At 41.6% G+C, this 17,425-nt stretch overlaps 2 protein-coding genes across 2 annotated transcripts in view; one reads left to right on the forward strand and one right to left on the reverse strand.

Annotated features, from left to right (window-relative positions):
- LOC111974947 (growth arrest-specific protein 2) overlaps positions 1-2,888 on the forward strand; it is a 23,257-nt gene extending 20,369 nt beyond the window's left edge. Inside the window, exon 8 of the mRNA XM_024003042.2 lies at positions 969-2,888. Coding sequence (XP_023858810.1) covers positions 969-1,181 — 213 coding nt within the window. The 3' untranslated portion in view covers positions 1,182-2,888. The remainder of the gene's footprint in view (positions 1-968) is intronic.
- LOC111974948 (transmembrane protein 178B-like) lies at positions 2,776-11,506 on the reverse strand. The gene is made up of 4 exons (XM_024003043.2): positions 10,817-11,506; positions 7,156-7,269; positions 6,546-6,683; positions 2,776-6,212 (listed from the first exon to the last, which is right to left on the reverse strand). Exons 1-4 carry the CDS (start codon positions 11,217-11,219, stop codon positions 5,965-5,967), a joined length of 903 nt encoding a protein of 300 aa, XP_023858811.1. The 5' UTR covers positions 11,220-11,506; the 3' UTR covers positions 2,776-5,964.
- Between the last annotated feature and the right edge of the window lie 5,919 nt (positions 11,507-17,425).

Genomic DNA, 17,425 nt, shown 5'->3' on the forward strand with positions numbered 1-17,425 from the left:
GTGCTTGTGTATGTGTGTGTGTGTATTCACTTACACCCCTCCACCGTCCATCTCGCCATTAGTATGCATAGTGGAGGACAGGAGGTGTATAGCAGGGGTGTAAATCTGCTTGTATTATCACATTCTTAATGGTTCCATAATGAAGGGGTTATGGGCGATAAGGAAGGAGGGTGTGCGCCGGTGTTGACAGAAGGACGGCTGGCCAGGCAAGGCCTCTTGGGAATCTAGATGTCTGTGTGGAGCTACAGCTTTGTAAAGAGACAGTGATCTCTATTTCGCTGCTTTCATTTTCATACAATCCGACTGTATTATTTGAGAGCTGTTGCCATGGTAGCGTCAGGTTTGTACCAGACCAGAGGGTGATGTGTAGAGGAAAGTGTCTATGCAGTAGTTGTCAGAGTGCTTGATTTAAAGAGTGCTGATATCTCAGTGTTTGCCTGCTATCACAGGTGTTCTAAGTGTAACTATGTACATGGTGACTTCACAACAACGTACTATTTATGAATGCTGTGTCCTCTGTGTGCGTGCCCGTGCGTGCATGTCTGTGGATTAGTCCACTGCATGTGCTCAGCTGGCGTCATGAGGCAGTGTTTCATTTGGCTTAATGAGATTTTGACAAAGCTGTCTCTTTCTATGGATTTGAGATCATTTGACTTTCATGAGGGCTGTTACACATGCAGAAGGAACTGGTCAATATTTGATTAGAAGGGTATCTTCTCTTGGCTCGGGGGTCATACAAAGAGTAGTTTCAGTCTATGGAGTGAATCATAACATTTTCCAAGGTTACTATGCCTTGGCCTACTTGAAATCAGACATAGGTGAAGGGGGATTCAAAACCAAGCTAGGTATTGAGCAACAAACAAGTACATTTGTTGTGATTTGGTTAAGTTACTCAAATGGAATAGCAGTCATGGGTTTTATTGTACCTGCTGTTTCTGACTATCCCCTCCATCTTGTTCTTCCTGCAGATGCTAAATGAGCGTCATGTGATGGTGCGCATCGGGGGAGGCTGGGAGACCTTGGGATGTTACCTGCTGAAGCATGACCCCTGCCGGATTCCACCAGTCACCCCGGTCAGGACCTGTTGGGCCAAAGGCAAGTCCTCCAACATGAAGGACTTCTCACCACTGTCACCAGACAGCTACATGGTGGTGGGGGCACACTACCGTGCCAAGAAATAAAACATGAATCTGTTCAACCATAACAGATAACTGACACCACAACCTAGCAATGAAGCTTCCTGGTTATGCTGAGCATATCAAGGTTTTTTCTGGAGATTTATTTGAATGAAAGCTATTGCCTAGTGACCAGAGGTGTGTGTGTGTGTGTGTGTGTGTAGATATATCTTTGGTAAGTTGGGTTTAGTGGCTCACATGTATGTAGAAAGGTATATTTGATCATCTAAAGGAATTCAACAAAATACCTGGTATGGTGTTATTTTGGGGCGGCAGGTAGCCTAGTGGTTAGAGMGTTCGGACAGTAACCGAAATGTTGCTAGATCGAATCCCTGAGCTGACAAGCTAAAAATCTGTCATTCTGCCTGAACAAGGCAGTTAACCCACTGTTCCTAGGCTGTCATTGTAAATAAGAATTTGTTCTTAACTGACTTGCCTAGTTAAATAAAACAATTTAAGATTAGTTTGAAAAAGTGATCTTACCTGTAAAAATCTATCCTGTAGTCTTTAAAAGAGTTGATTCAGGATGGCTAGTATAGCTGAGAGGTAATGGCGTTTAGAATTGTATTTTACTACATTGGATGAGGGCTCATCTGAAGACTGTCCAGTCAKTTCTCTATAAGAATTGTTTTATTGTACTMTAAAATATTTTTGTTAGAACCCTGATAGAAGACGATATAGGGATCAGTTATGAAATGTTTATTTTTCATTATTTTATGTATATTTTGGAATGTACTCTGATTGAATATCATGTAATGACATCACATGGGCATGAAAAAAGGCAAAAATGTGAACTATCAATTTATTTGTAGTCAGATGTTCGATGGTTAGCTACTACCCTGCAGCCTTGACTCTTTCTCAGTTGCTGGAATTAACACGACTGAGGACACAGACAGAAAATACCCAACTCTCCTCTAGGTGGCACTGTGTCCTAAGCAATAGATGGTACAAGCAACACTTACCCCATTGTTTCTTAGCCTCTATGGCTGAATTTAGACATGCAGCACAATTATGATTTTTTTTTTACCAATCAGATCAGCCTTAAGATGATCTAATGTGAAAAGATCTGTGATTGGTCAAAAGACCTATTGGTGGAAAAAAAGTTCATAATTGGGCTGCCTGTCTAAACACAGCCTAATATTATTACAGGGAATTCATCCACTGAGGTCCACTTAAAGTAAGTCTAGCATTTGGACTAAATCAGTGTCAGCTCACTAACTGACAGATGTCGGCAACATCCATGTGAATGTTTTTAAAACCTCATCAATTCTGTATTAGTTTGGAGAATGAATATGTGCTACATACTGATGAAAGACAAACTGAGATGAATGATGGTTGTTTTTTTTATTGTGAAATCATGGCATTCGTGTAATTCCTCTGAAAAATGTGCCACATGTCCAACCAAAACTTTACTGCAGTGGTTGCAAGAACCATAATAGCCTATTTGATTATACTCTCCGTGAGTGKGAAATAGTGTACATGTAAGCCCAGATGGGCAGTTCAYAGGAAGAGCTTTACCTAAGCTCAGTGTTTTTCTGTTGTGACATAGGATGACATAGACATCTAAAATACATGAAATATACAGACACAGTTGACTTCAGAATAGTATATTAATTACATTTTATTTCAGTAAAATAAATTAGTTTAAAAAATGGACACAAGTTTGAATACATTAAAAGAAATGAACCATAATGATCTCATGCGAGACTATAATGTCTTTTAATCGTCTTTCTCCATCCTCGTGGATTGAACCAGTATAAATGACTTGTAGAAAATCATAGCAGTGCTACTTAAAGAGGTGCCACTTGAAATTGTGGCATTTGTACACAGTGTCCCACATTGCTCACGCTGAACACTTTCCAGTTCCTCATGAAACACTAGAAGTCCCAATAAGAGAAGTACTTTGCTGTCACTTTTGCATACAAGTTGTATATTGTGCTTACCCCTTCTCTCATTCTTTTTTACGTGGCCATTTTACTACTTTTTCCGAAATCTTGCTATGCTACCCAGATTTTTCTCTATCAACCGGATTAGCAACAAAGCCTTTATCATTACTCAAACAACGCAATTGCAATACATGTATTGTTTATTGTAGCAATTATCCATGCATTCAATATCATTGGCCAATTTAGAGATCTAAGGGACAAAACCTGTACATGTGTGTTGATATAAGCTGGAGGAGAAGACTGTGGATGAGCTCAGAATGGCAGCAGAACACCACCAATATCCACAACTCTTTTACAAGTCTGAGGTGGTGCTACATGTAGTAACAATGTTTGGATGTTTCACTTTGTAGTCACTTTGAGGCAATGTTTTTGTCTACAGTCAAACACTAATTCACTGGAAAGATTATAGCTCATCACCTCACCTCATAACACTGCTGAAAAAGTGTCACAATTAGTGCTTTTTTWAATATAGGTAACAAAACRGTGTTCCTTGAGTACTCTGTACTCACAAAATATATAAATTCCATCTTACCTGTAATTCCATCTTAATTCATGTGTAGTGCTAGCCTCCGAAGCCTGTCTGAACCCAGACCTGCCACAAACAAACTCCYAACATGGCCTGAGTTTCATCCCAGACCCTTTATRTAATACACAAGTGTGCTTGTATCATTATTACACCTCTCAAGTCCTGCAAGAACTGTGCACTTACAGAGTACATTAATCAAATGTTACCCAAATGAGGGCCTTKTGACCTCTCCTGATCTCTATGAATTGCGAAGGGGACTCAGAAAACTGCAAAGGGCCAGTAAGACTGCCTGTTGCCTGGGGCAAAAGTGGCACTGAAAATAGAAATGGTGAGCTCCCTCAATTCATTCAGCCCACTTGCAGGAAAGTGGTTGACTCAATAGGGATCCTTCATACTGAAGTGATGCAGATGATGCTTTAACAGGACATCATGTTGTCTGCTTACAAGCTGCCACATGATTGGTCTTGTCTCCAAGAGACCTAAGCTGGTTCCTAGTCTCCCCCTACTGAGGAAGAATACAGAGAACAGCTATGGGCAAGAGCAGACACCCCTGCCTCAAACGTGAGGACAGAAGGATTGGTAGACAGGAGAAAACAACATACCAGTGGTGTTACTGATGTAAACATGACATTGAGTATGACTTTTCACAGCCCTACTGCTCTCTCAATGTAACTCTCAACATTACYCMTTTTCACTTACAGAAGAATATTAACAGAAATGTTGTGTTGAGTAAGACATGGATTCAATGATAAACTTTAACAGAAGCTTTGGGAATCTATGCTGTGCAAATACCTGCATCTTGAAGCAATTYACACAAACCAAATCACTCAWTGCATTGATACTTGCTACAATGTGTTGTGCTATGTGAAGGTTTTTGTGCCAGAATACATTAAATGCAAGTCCAACACTGGTGTCTGCCRTTCAATTCCTGCCAAATCCAAGACGGCAGGTATTGTCACTTATAACTGTAAATTACCGTCTGTCATTGTTTCTAAGTTTGAATGTGTTACCAGAAGGTTACATTTATTTTCATTGAACCCCGTCCTTCAACATAAAATATTCACTGTTCCTTAAAGGTCCAATGCAGACGTTTTTATTTCAATATCAAATCATTTCTGGGTAATAATCAAGTACCTTACTGTAATTGTTTTCAATTAAAATAGCTTCTTAGCAAAGAGCWATTTCTCAAGCAAGACTTTTGCTAGGACGTTCTGGGAATGGTCTGAGTGGGGAGGGGAATACTGATCAAACAGCTCTTACACTATAATGGCATTATCAGCATTTCACAGTATTATTCCAACCTCATAGTGTGGAAATATACAGTATATAAAACACACACAAATCACATTTTTGACTGCACTGGACCTTTAACTGCCTCTGCTACTCTCAAACAGTACTTAATGTGCCTTGCGATCACTCTTATTCTTCTAATCATGAAGCATACAATTTATTCCAGCAAACAACATCACTGAAGACCCAAATTTCCATTGTTACCTCGAAACAAACAGAAACATGTTTTCTTATTCAAGTTACTTTATACAAACAAYGACCTGAATCTACGTAGAGATGCATTTGTACATACTGAATCATAGAAGCGTTGAAAGATTTGCTCTTCAAAATTGTATCTTGCTGTTCCACCCCTGCCATTTCCATGTTGTGCTCTTTGTCCTCTGCTGCAAGAAGCAGGTTTTAGGCTTAAACTGTAAAGTCCTTCCTAGGGATAATGCTTCCTAGGGATAATGCTTCCTAGGGATAATGCTTGACATCAGTCAGCTGATTCAAAACATTGGACAGTTTATGCCAGCATCATTTTTTGTTGCGAACAATAACAAACACAGTACAGACCACCCGACTAAAAGAGGAATGATGACAGGATGCTCTGCCACATGTTCTTGTTTGTTGCTTGTTGTTTCYTTCTAAGCTTTTGGACTGTGTTCTGTGTTGTGTGTGTTAAAAGAGAGCACCATTTTAAGACAATTCCTCTTGAAAAAAAAACAGACAAACAGTYGCCTTTAGGCTGCCATAGAGTTAGTAGTCRAACGTTTAACAACAAAAAGGTCTTGCCATGTCCCAAAGTATTCTGGGGCCATTGCTCTGTGTCTTAGATGTACAGTAAATAGTACAGTTTGGTGTGGTTTGTCTTTGCTCTGTTCTCCCATGTACAATTTCTCTGGTACACTCATGATTCAGATGGATGACAGAGGTGGTATGGACAGGGAAGGGGGACGAGGTGAGATGGTGGTTGGACAAAAACGTTGGACGAAGTTGGATRGGTGTTGCTTATTTGTGCGCTYTGTGGGCCAGTCACACAGTCCCATCACACGGTTCCGTTCTCCTGCCTGGGCTTGTGGACGGTTGTACGGGAGGGGGTGCTTAGGGATGGGGCCAGGGTGCACAGGAAACCAGCCAGCAGAGTGAGGCCTAAGCCCCCCCAGGCACAGAACATGGACCAGCCGTAGCCATGGCTAATATCCTCTGGGAGGCCATACATGTAGCGTGGGTAACGCGACAGCTCAAAGTTGATGCCCGCCACACACGTACACAGGGAGATGATACAACATGTTCCTGAGGGAGGACAAGGAGACAAATGGAAATGTATGGGATTCACAGCAACTTCAATGAACTATATACAGTATTATGTCATTCCTATTTTGGTAGGCTTAGTGGGTCACCCAGACAATAAATGGTAAGATCTTCACACTTCATGTCATGAGTTTCTTGTACATCTTATTATATAAACCTATATGTGTTCACACATATAGCTCTCTCTCACACACAAGCGCATATACCCACAACTACTGTAGTCTACACAATGCATCAAACAAAGACACACACGCACAAGTACGCACACACACACACACACACACACACCAAACAGAGAGAGGAGCCAGCTCTTACCTCCCATGAGAAAGAGTAGTCCAGCTACATACTGCATGAGGTCATGCTGCTGACAGCAGCCCARCACTCCGATAATCCAGCCAAACAGGATGATGGACACGGCCATGCCCACAAAGCCAGCCGTCATCCTGCGTAGATCTGCACCAACAGACACACACCTCCGTCATTTTAGTGGACAAAGAACAGTGGAGATCAGAGCAGGAGGCCCAGTGGGATCTACAGCATGCACAGCACAGAAATGCAATGTCTGCACAGTCATATTCATGGCATATGATACACCGAAATATTCCTGACACAAATAGAGCCATACACCCTTACAAATCCCTGTCACTTCCTTCATGGAACCATGTAATCTTCCTTATCTTTTTTAAGGATATCAGAACTAGAGAGGGCGACAAGGAGGGGTGAACAGCGATAACAAGAAGATGAAATTGCTCTCATTGGGCGCCACTTTAAATGTATTTGATCCTGAGATAACAGTTAGAGAGAAAGAAAACTAGAGAGATAGACAGAGAGAGAAAATGATTGAACCCAGGGAGAGTCCAGACATACTGTACAGCCAGTAAGACAGCCATTAGACAGACAGACAGACAGACAGGCTCAGACTTACGGAGTGCATGCCACTCATCCTGACGGATGGTCTTGGTGATGTTGATGGGTAAATTGCGCGGAAGGATGGAGGAAGAGTAGTGATACTTGACTGGGATGCACCGCTGAATCAATCCTGAAGAAAAGAGTTTATGATTATGATAGAAACACAGTCTTGATAAGATCTTGATAAAAYAGGCTGCTTTGCAGACAATAAACTCAACCACACTGAATATAGTGACTCAGTTAAGCATGTAGACACTACAGTAGTTCTAAAAGAGGAAAATTGTTTTGAGTCCTTTGTGTCACTGTGAATGATGTCATCATGCAATATCCTCAGTGTGCCTCTCAAAGTGAGAGACATCTAGCTGTGATTCAGAGCAGAAACAGCATCCGGCATCATTCATGTAGATCAGCCTCTAATTAGGCTCTCTCAGTGCGAGGTGGGTATCCAGACCAATTATAACAACAGGAAGAGACAAGTCTTGCATTACTGTTTCATCATATCACTGCGATGAGATAGACCACCTATGTATGCTCAAATGACATATGAGTATTGCAAATATATTCACATATTCCTGGATGTTGTGTACTTTCATCATTGTGGTTGATTTACCAACAGTTACTTGTTAGATCAGGGAGAAAGGAGATTTATGCTGGAATATGTTTATGACGTGGTTTTGTAAGTGTGGAAGAAGACCCCTGTCATGAAGCCTAGTCAGTCACCATGAAYGGAAAAGGCTATATGGTTCTGGCATAAACAGGAGGAATAATCAAAAAAGAAAAGATTAACTAGTGTGAATGTTCAAAAAGGGTTTTACAAGGATTTAGCATTGAGTTCACTCAGTTCAGAGTACAGAAATACATAATTCATTGTTCTCATGTTSGGTGGGGAAGCACAATACATCCAGATGAGCGGTGAGACATTTATGTCCCATGACTACTTCTGCAAAATCTAATATTGTGTGAGTCTCAAGATCAAGAGCTATGGATGGAGACCAATTTACTAAGCACTTGGTCAGTAGCAGATCTGACTACCTACTCGCTAATATTATTTGATACATTTTAGGTCAAAGGCAGCAAAAACAAGTAATCAAATGTGAGAACCCAATRTTGAGGCAGGGATATCACCAACACATTGGTATTGACCTACCAAATGTGAYAGAGTTGTCAAAAGTCACAGTGTGAAGCTCCACTCTWAGAACACCTGGACTTCAGCTGCAAACATTCAGCTATGTGAAGCTAAGGAAGTCAAAAGTACTGTACGCAGGCTAAAATATGGAGCCAACAGTTCACAGCCTCATATGGAACTACAGCAGTCTGAGAGAGGAAATAGACATTTCTGGATTGGGTTCCATGTCCCAGTTACTGAGGAGAATCTATAGTATTGGCCAAATTAATCACTTTCAATGTGCTCTGGTCTCATAGTGTGGTGGTAGCMAGATCTGTTTGTGCTTAAGCCAACTCATCTGTCGTTTGTTTTCATGCCATAGATGTAGCATTGAATCACAAACATATCTGGCTAGTGGCTACCCCCTGGTCCCACCAGGTTACTTATATCAGTATTACTGATAGGGAGCAGCTAGAGAGAATATCATGTTGTCCAGTGGGCCTATGTGTCTCAATGCAATTCAACCTGAGGGTGTAGTGGATTTTGTTGTCGATTTATGATATGCTACAGATTACCTTATTCTATCAAAGAAAGCAGCTCACTTTCCCACAATTCTGACAACAGTAACTGTTTACCTCAGCATGAGGGTCGTTCCACCAATTCGGTGCCTTTTGAGAAGTGTAACTTTATGATTATTTTTTTTGCTTTCACCTAATTTTAACATTCTGTTATAAAGACAACATGTTCAACTGAATTTTTTTAAAATCTCAAGTTAAATAAAAAAATGACTATAGTAAGTGCCAAATAAAGWAACAGGGTTGACCTTAACAGGGTTGAAGTCAGCCATACATCCACTTATGACATGGGGAATGGAAGATTGTTGTGTGAAACAGAATGACAATTAAATGCAAGCTTCACCCCAAAAAATGAYATTGTCAAAACATTTCTCGCCCCGCTCAGTTTTCCACCACAAAACAGGCAACAAAAAAGAGAACCAGCTCACCTGCTTTTACACTATGATTTTACTATAGATGTGTTGGTTGATTAACAAAACCGATGCATGTGCAACAATGGGGCATAAACAGACAGGGTTGGCTTAGATTGTTGACAACATGTAAACTGTATTTCCTCTCCCATGTTTATTGAAAACAAATACATTTGCACAATGAGCACATTTGAGCCATATTAGCATAGACATGACATCAGTCAAAACAAGACATGGTATCAAGAACAAGATACAACTAGCTGAAACGAGCCACATACGATTCCCCACCAGTGGCGGTTCTAGACCATTTCAACTGGAGGGGGCCAAGCTGGGGCCAGTTGTACTGTTAGAGGGGCCAGTTAAACGTTATTGTTGTCATATAGTGTTCTTCACTGCATTGCAGGCATTAGCAGGCAAAAGACCATGTTCATAATCATTCAACTATTTATTTGCATTTTCTGTCTAATAACGGATGTAAAAAAAGAACGATAGATGGACATGTCAAAAGGCTGAATATTGGCACCACGGTCTTTATTCTTGTTACAAATGTAAATATTTATTGAATTCTCCATTTCATTTAATATAACAGGCTTTTAAAATTCAACATTGGTGCACAATTTCTACTTAAAATATCAAAGGGATGCAAAAGGAACTTTATTTTCGTGGAACAACCCATGAACATGTATGTTTTCACTGTCCTCTAGGCCTACTCTGGACAGTTTGAATCTGATTGAATTCATAAGGAAAAAATCCTGGTAAACAAACATGCTATAATTTGTGGGAAATTCTCCAAAATATTGAGTGTCCTGAATTTCCTTGAATGAAGGTACTGTGTTTATGCTAACATTGATGCTGTTGTTCTCTCATTATTCGTCAGAAACTCAAGAGTAGTCATGCATGAACGCCTCATGGCATTGCACAGAAAGCCCTGCTGTTATGTATCGGACGAGGCCGTTCTGCGAGAGTTCCATGCACTGTGATTGTCTCTCCTGCAGCTCAAAATTCCCACGAACCAGGATGTTTATCAATAATTCAGTCGTTGGTCTTCTCTCAATCTCCCCCGTGGCAGTCGACGCATCACCCATAACACATTATCTACTATTTTAACGTAACAGATGCCAAATGCACTCATCAAAATCGAGCAGTCCAAATAGCACCTGAGACAAAAACCGTTTAGCTTTTACAAGGGAAGACCCCCCTACCTCCGCCATAGCGTTCTGCTGCTAGGCGAACGGGCTGGGCGCAAAGCCTGAAAAGAAATTCAGCACCATGGACAGCGTTGTACACACAAGGCGTAAAAATACGCAGGTTTCACGTCTTCGGCGTCACGTATACAACTGGCATTCCCATCTAGATTATTTACTGATTATTTATTTGCTACTGAAGTTTACAGTGATGAACAAAAGCCCCTATTATTATGGCAACGGCCCTACAGTGACAGTTACGAGCATCAGTTAATCCCATGCCCAGTGTATCAATAAAATCATGTTAAGCTTGGATCTGAGCATCATGCTTACACTCAGTGAGCAGCATCAGTACCACATCACACCAGGGCCTGATGTAGGCTATTAGCTGTAGCATCCTTACCTTTATATATGAGATCCTCTGTCTCCAGGTCAAATCCATCTCGATGACACTTTCTCCAGAGCCCAGAGATGGTTGAATTGAACTGGCGACTGCAGTGGGACTCCATAGCTGAYGCTGCRGCCAGAAAGTGCCGTTTTTCCCTAATAAKAGGCTGWGCTCCGGCACTTGGACTGTTACCTTTCCTTTCAATGCCCTTTGGGGGCATCTGGAGGGGKAGATTGCTATTTGAGATATAGATGTACCCCGGGTCGTTTCTCTTGTTGGCGTAGTTTTTACACCTTTCTCGGTGTCTYCGYGCATCTGTCTCATACCAAAAGTCGGTGCAGATTGCCATGGCTAGCAACCCCAACGCACAGAACGCTAAGAACAGCCCACTGSTGGTTAAAATTTTCATGGCGGCCATCTTCCCCACTCGATGGAGAGCCCAGACAGTCGCGAGAAGAATCCTCGGCTGCCGTGATGGTACCCCGTGTCAAAAATCACGACGGCGCTCACAGCCTCATAGAGCTCTTGACAGCAAACATGATGGACGCCCCGGTTCTTTTGGGCTAGATGCTGTCTATTGTTGTCCTGCGTCCCGGCAGATGTGATGATTTTTCCACCATCTGTTTTGGTACTGGAAAGAGGAGAGGTGGGTGGATGGCGACCAATGTTGCGAGGAGTGGGTAGTGATGCAATGCACTCTCTCTCCTCTCGGGTTTCAGTAGGATGGGAAGAAACTAAGCACTGGCAATATATCTCCAGCAGGTTGTTCACTAATAATAATAATAATAATACTACCAGGGGTAAACATGTATGATTGATTAAATATGAATACATTGTGTTAATATACGAATTATATCATATGTATTATTAGTAGTATTATTGTTATTATTTGGGACATTGTGATCTGCTACAACTGTAAGGACCTGACACAGTTGTTTTACTATCATATTAAGTATATTTTGGGCCATGTTTTATGTATCATGAAGAAACACACACATGCACATGGACCACATGCTGGATCAAAACCTATTTGTAACCCAACATATTTCATTACAAGCCTTTTCTGTGCACAGTTGACAAACACACTGAGACAGGTGCGAGCTGAAATTCAATTGGACCCACCACAGCAATGATTGGTGACTTTGCTTACAAACTACCGCCATCCAGGTTTGATTGAATTGAGCCCACAGCCTTTCAAAACATGGAGACACACTGACCAAGGGATTCCCAAGGCCTACATTAGTGCTCTCCAACCCTGTTCCTGGAGAGCTGTAGGTTTCCATTCCAACCCTAATCTAGCACACCTGATTCTAAGAATTAGCTGCTTGATAAACTGAACCAGRTTAGTTACAACTGGGATTGGAGTAAAAACCAACAGCAGGGTAGCTCTCCAGGAACAAGGTTGGAGACCCCTGGGCTACATGATAACAACGTTATCAATGTTTAAGATGAATCAAACTGTACTCCTCCTTCACTCAGGCTCGGCTGATGCAAAAACACTGCTAATGTACATCAAAGAAAGGTTTTACACAACTTTGGAGAGACATTCAATCAGTACTTCAGCACTGTTATGCTATATCCACTTAGGGATAGGTTTTATCATTTACAATACAAAGCAATAAGGTGTACATATTAATTAAATGTCATTACTTGAATAATTACTTTGTTATTACACAAGTATAAGAGCAATTTAGTGTAAAGTGTCACCAATTAAGTTTTGGGGACATATTCCTATTCAAAATTGTACATATGGGTCTCAATTGTTCATCTGAGGTAAAGGGAGGTAAAGACAGCAATGGAAATCAGCACTTTGTTCAATAGTGCCAATAGTGCAACAATAGATGTCCTTGAAAGACTTTACATGCATTGCTCATGCATTCGTTTTCTCTGTGTATACTATGTGCAATACGTGATCCATTTAAATACAACAAGATATCAAACATTTACATTGAACAAATGATACATAAGCCTTGTTCGAAGTGTGCCAGACTTGAGTTTGGAGGTCCGCTGATCTTGAACTGGACTTGTCTTTCCTAAGACCTAGTGGGATCAAGATCTATCTCCTGTTAGAAATGTTGTGCAATGTTTCGATAGATGATCAGAGAGTCGATTTACGTTCGAGTTCAACGGTGTTAAGTTTATGGATTTTCTCGCTTTGCGGTATAGGTTGTCATTCAAGTCTCGTTTATACCTGGCACTAACATGCGTCCTTTGTCCTGGTCTTGTCTGCATTCTACACATGGAATTTAAATGTCTCTCATATCTGTCCACTGTGTCCGCATTGTGACTAGATGTCTTGGTCCCTCCCTAAATGTAAATTTTTTGACAGACTTTCTTTCAAAATAGTGTTAGTTTATAATAAATACAGTGGGGCAAAAAAGTATTTAGTCAGCCACCAATTGTGCAAGTTCTCCCGCTTAAAAAGATGAGAGAGGCCTGTAATTTTCATCATAGGTACACTTCAACTATGACAGACAAAATGAGAAAAAAAAATCCAGAAAATCACATTGTAGGATTTTTTATGAATTTATTTGCAAATTATGGTGGAAAATAAGTATTTGGTCAATAACAAAGTTTATCTCAATACTTTGTTTATATACCCTTTGTTGGCAATGACAGAGGTAAAAAGTTTCTGTAAGTCTTCACAAGGTTTTCACACACTGTTGCTGGTATTTTGGCCCATTCCTCCATGCAGATCACCTCTAGAGCAGTGATGTTTTGGGGCTGTTGCTGGGCAACACGGACCTTCAACTCCCTCCAAGATTTTCTATGGGGTTGAGATCTGGAGACTGGCTAGGCCACTCCAGGACCTTGAAATGCTTCTTACGAAGCCACTCCATTGCCCGGGCGGTGTGTTTGGGATCTGTCATGCTGAAAGACTCAGCCACGTTTCATCTTCAATGCCCTTGCTGATGGAAGGAGCTTTTCACTCAAAATCTCACGATACATGGTCCCATTCATTTCTTTCCTTTACACGGATCAGTCGTCCTGGTCCCTTTGCAGAAAAACGCCCCAAAGCATGATGTTTCCACCCCCATGCTTCATAGTAGGTTGTGGTGTTCTTTGGATGCAACTCAGCATTCTTTGTCCTCCAAACACGACTTTTTACCAAAAAGTTCTTTTTGGTTTCATCTGACATATGACTTCTCCCAATCTTCTTCTGGATCATCCAAATGCTCTCTAGCAAACTTCAGACGGGCCTGGACATGTACTGGCTTAAGCAGGGGACACGTCTGGCACTGCAGGATTTGAGTCCCTGGCGCGTAGTGTGTTACTGATGGTAGGCTTTGTTACTTTGGTCCAGCTCTCTGCAGGTCATTCACTAGTCCCCCCTGTGTGTTCTGGGATTTTTGCTCACCGTTCTTGTGATCATTTTGACCCACGGGGTGAGATCTTGGCGTGGAAGCCCCAGATCGAGGGAGATTATCAGTGGTCTTGTATGTCTTCCATTTCCTAATAATTGCTCCCACAGTTGATTTCTTCAAACCAAGCTGCTTACCTATTGCAGATTCAGTCTTCCCAGCCTGGTGCAGGTCAACCATTTTGTTTCTGGTGTCCTTTGACAGCTCTTTGGTCTTGGCCATAGTGGAGTTTGGAATGTTGACTGTTTGAGGTTGTGGACAGGTGTCTTTTATACTGATAACAAGTTCAAACAGGTGCCATTAATACAGGTAACGAGTGGAGGACAGAGGAGCCTCTTAAAGAAGAAGTTACAGGTCTGTGAGAGCCAGAAATCTTGCTTGTTTGTAGGTGACCAAATACTTATTTTCCACCATAATTGGCAAATTAATTAATAACAAAAATCCTACAATGTGATTTTCTGGATTTTTTTTCTCTCATTTTGTCTGTCATAGTTGAAGTGTACCTATGATGAAAATTACAGGCCTCTCTCATCTTTTTAAGTGGGAGAACTTGCACAATTGGTGGCTGACTAAATACTTTTTTGCCCCACTGTACATGCCATAAATCAATGGTGCCACATGTCAATGATTTTAGAAGGTCTGATACTAATGATTTAAAAATGGTTTCACTGTCCAGATCCATCTACACTTGTAAGATATCCAGACACTATGGAGAATCTCAATTGCATCCTCTCTACTCGCCTCCTCAAAACCCATTGGAGGATGTCAGAGGAGAGGGACCTATGGCTTTCTCATCCAATGGGTTTTAAGAAGGCAAGGCGAAAGCATGTGAGGAGTATTCAATTGAGATTCTCCCAATGTTTGCCTGACTACCTCCAGAGGTGGTCAGGAAGATCTGATCACAACCAGATCACAGTGCRTCTTGTAATCGTCTACACCTGTCTGAAGATGTGGGCACAATCAGAATGTGTACAAAATCAGGACAAATGGTGCATGTTAGAACCAGGTATGAACGGAGCTTCAGTGTCTTAACTCACAGGAAGGCTCCCACAGACAGTAGGCTTCTCACAGGACTAAAGAAGGTAATCTGCAGGGCAGTCGTTATGGCAACGGGCTCTTATCATATGTGAACAAACAATCAATACCCCCCTCCTCTGGCTCCCATTACATTTTAAGCCCGGACACTTTGCTGCAGAACATGTGCTTACAGAAAATGTTTATGTTTAGTGTGGAATTTTGTTTTGATTACATAACATATTGATGCATAATCTCCATATCACCAAAGCTTTCACTTACAGTAACTTGTGAGCATGCAAATACCAAGGGTGAATACAGTGCCATTAGAAAGTATTCACACCCTTTGACTTTTTCCACATTTTGTTGTGTTACAGACTGAATTAAACACTTATTAAATTGAGTTTTGTGTCACTGATGTACACACAACACCCCATAATGTGAAAGTGGAATAAAAAATAAAAAAACATCTTTACAAATGATTTAAAAATGAAAAGATGAAATGTCTTGGGTCAATAAGTATTCAACCCTTTTATGGCAAGCCTAAATAAGTTCAGGAGTAAACATGTGCTTAACAAGTCAAATAAACTGCATGGACTCTGTGCAATAACAGGATGGGGGGGGGGGTGCAGACATTACATATCCCTTTGAGCATGATGCAGCTATTAACACTTATAATGGTGTATCATTACATCCATTCACTACAAATATACAGGCACCGTTCTCAACTCAGTTGCCGGAGAGGAAGGAAACCATTCAGGATTTCACCATGGGGCTAATGGTGATTTTTAAAAAGTTTAATGACTGACAGGAGATAATGGAGGATGGATCAACAACATTGTACTTTAGTTACTCCACAATACGGACATAAATGACAGTGAAAAGGAAGCCTATACAGAATAAAAATATTCCAAAACATGCATCCTGTTTGCGACAAGGCACTAAAGTAATACTGAAAAATAACGTGGCAAGGAAATTAACTTTTTGTCCTGATTACAAAGCATTATGCTTGGGGCAAATCCAACACAACACAGTGTACCACTTCATATTCTCAAGCATGTTGGTGATTGCATCATGTTGTATGCTTGTCAACATCAAGGAATAGGGAGTTTTTAGTGTAAGAAGAAACGGAATAGAGCTAAGCACAGGCAAAATCCTAGAGGAAAACTTGGTTCCGTCAGCTTTCCTACAAACACTGGGAGACAAATTCACCTTTCRGCAGGACAACTACCTTAAACATGGCCAAATATAAACTCAGCAAAAAAAGAAACGTCCCTTTTTCAGGACCCTGTCTTTCAAAGATAATTCGTAAAAACCCAAATAACTTCACTGTAAAGGGGTTAAACACTGTTTTCCATGCATGTTCAATGAACCATAAACAACTAATGAACATGCACCTGTGGAGCGGTCGTTAAGACACTAACAGCTTACAGACGGCAGGCAAATAAGGTCACAGTTATGAAAACTTAGGACACTAAGAAGGCCTTTCTACTGACTCTGAAAAACACCAAARGAAAGATGCCCAGGGTCCCTGCTCATCTGCGTGAATGTGCCTTAGGCATGCTGCAAGGAGGAATGAGGACGGCAGATGTGGCCAGGGCAATAAATTGCAATGTCCGTACTGTGAGACGCCTAAGACAGCACTACATGGAGACAAGATGGACAGCTGATCATCCTCGCAGTGGCAGACCACATGTAACACCTGCACAGGACCGGTACATCTGAACATCACACCTGCGGGACAGGTACAGGATGGCAACAACAGCTGCCCGAGTTACACCAGGAATACACAACCCCTCCATCAGTGCCCAGACTGTCCGCAATAGGCCGAGAGAGGCTGGACTGAGGGCTTGTCGGGCCTGTTGTCAGACAGGACTGGCAAAAAGTGTTCTTCACTGGCGAGTCGCGGTTTTGTCTCACCAGGGGTGATGATCGGATTTGCGTTTATCATCAAAGGAATGAGCATTACACCGAGGCCTGTACTCTGGAGCGGGATCGATTTGGAGGTGGAGGTCTGTCATGGTCTGGGGCGGTGTGCCACAGCATCATCGGACTGAGAATGATGTTATTGAAGGCAATCAACGCTGTGCGTTACAGGGAAGACATCCTCATCCCTCATGTGGTACCCTTCCTGCAGGCTCATCCTGACATGACCCTTCAGCATGACAATGCCCCCTGCCATACTGCTCGTTCTGTGCATGATTTCCTGCAAGACAGGAATGTCAGTGTTCTGCCATGGCCAGCGAAT

Source organism: Salvelinus sp. IW2-2015, linkage group LG15 (assembly GCF_002910315.2).
Source record: "Salvelinus sp. IW2-2015 linkage group LG15, ASM291031v2, whole genome shotgun sequence".
Lineage (NCBI taxonomy): Eukaryota > Metazoa > Chordata > Actinopteri > Salmoniformes > Salmonidae > Salvelinus > Salvelinus sp. IW2-2015.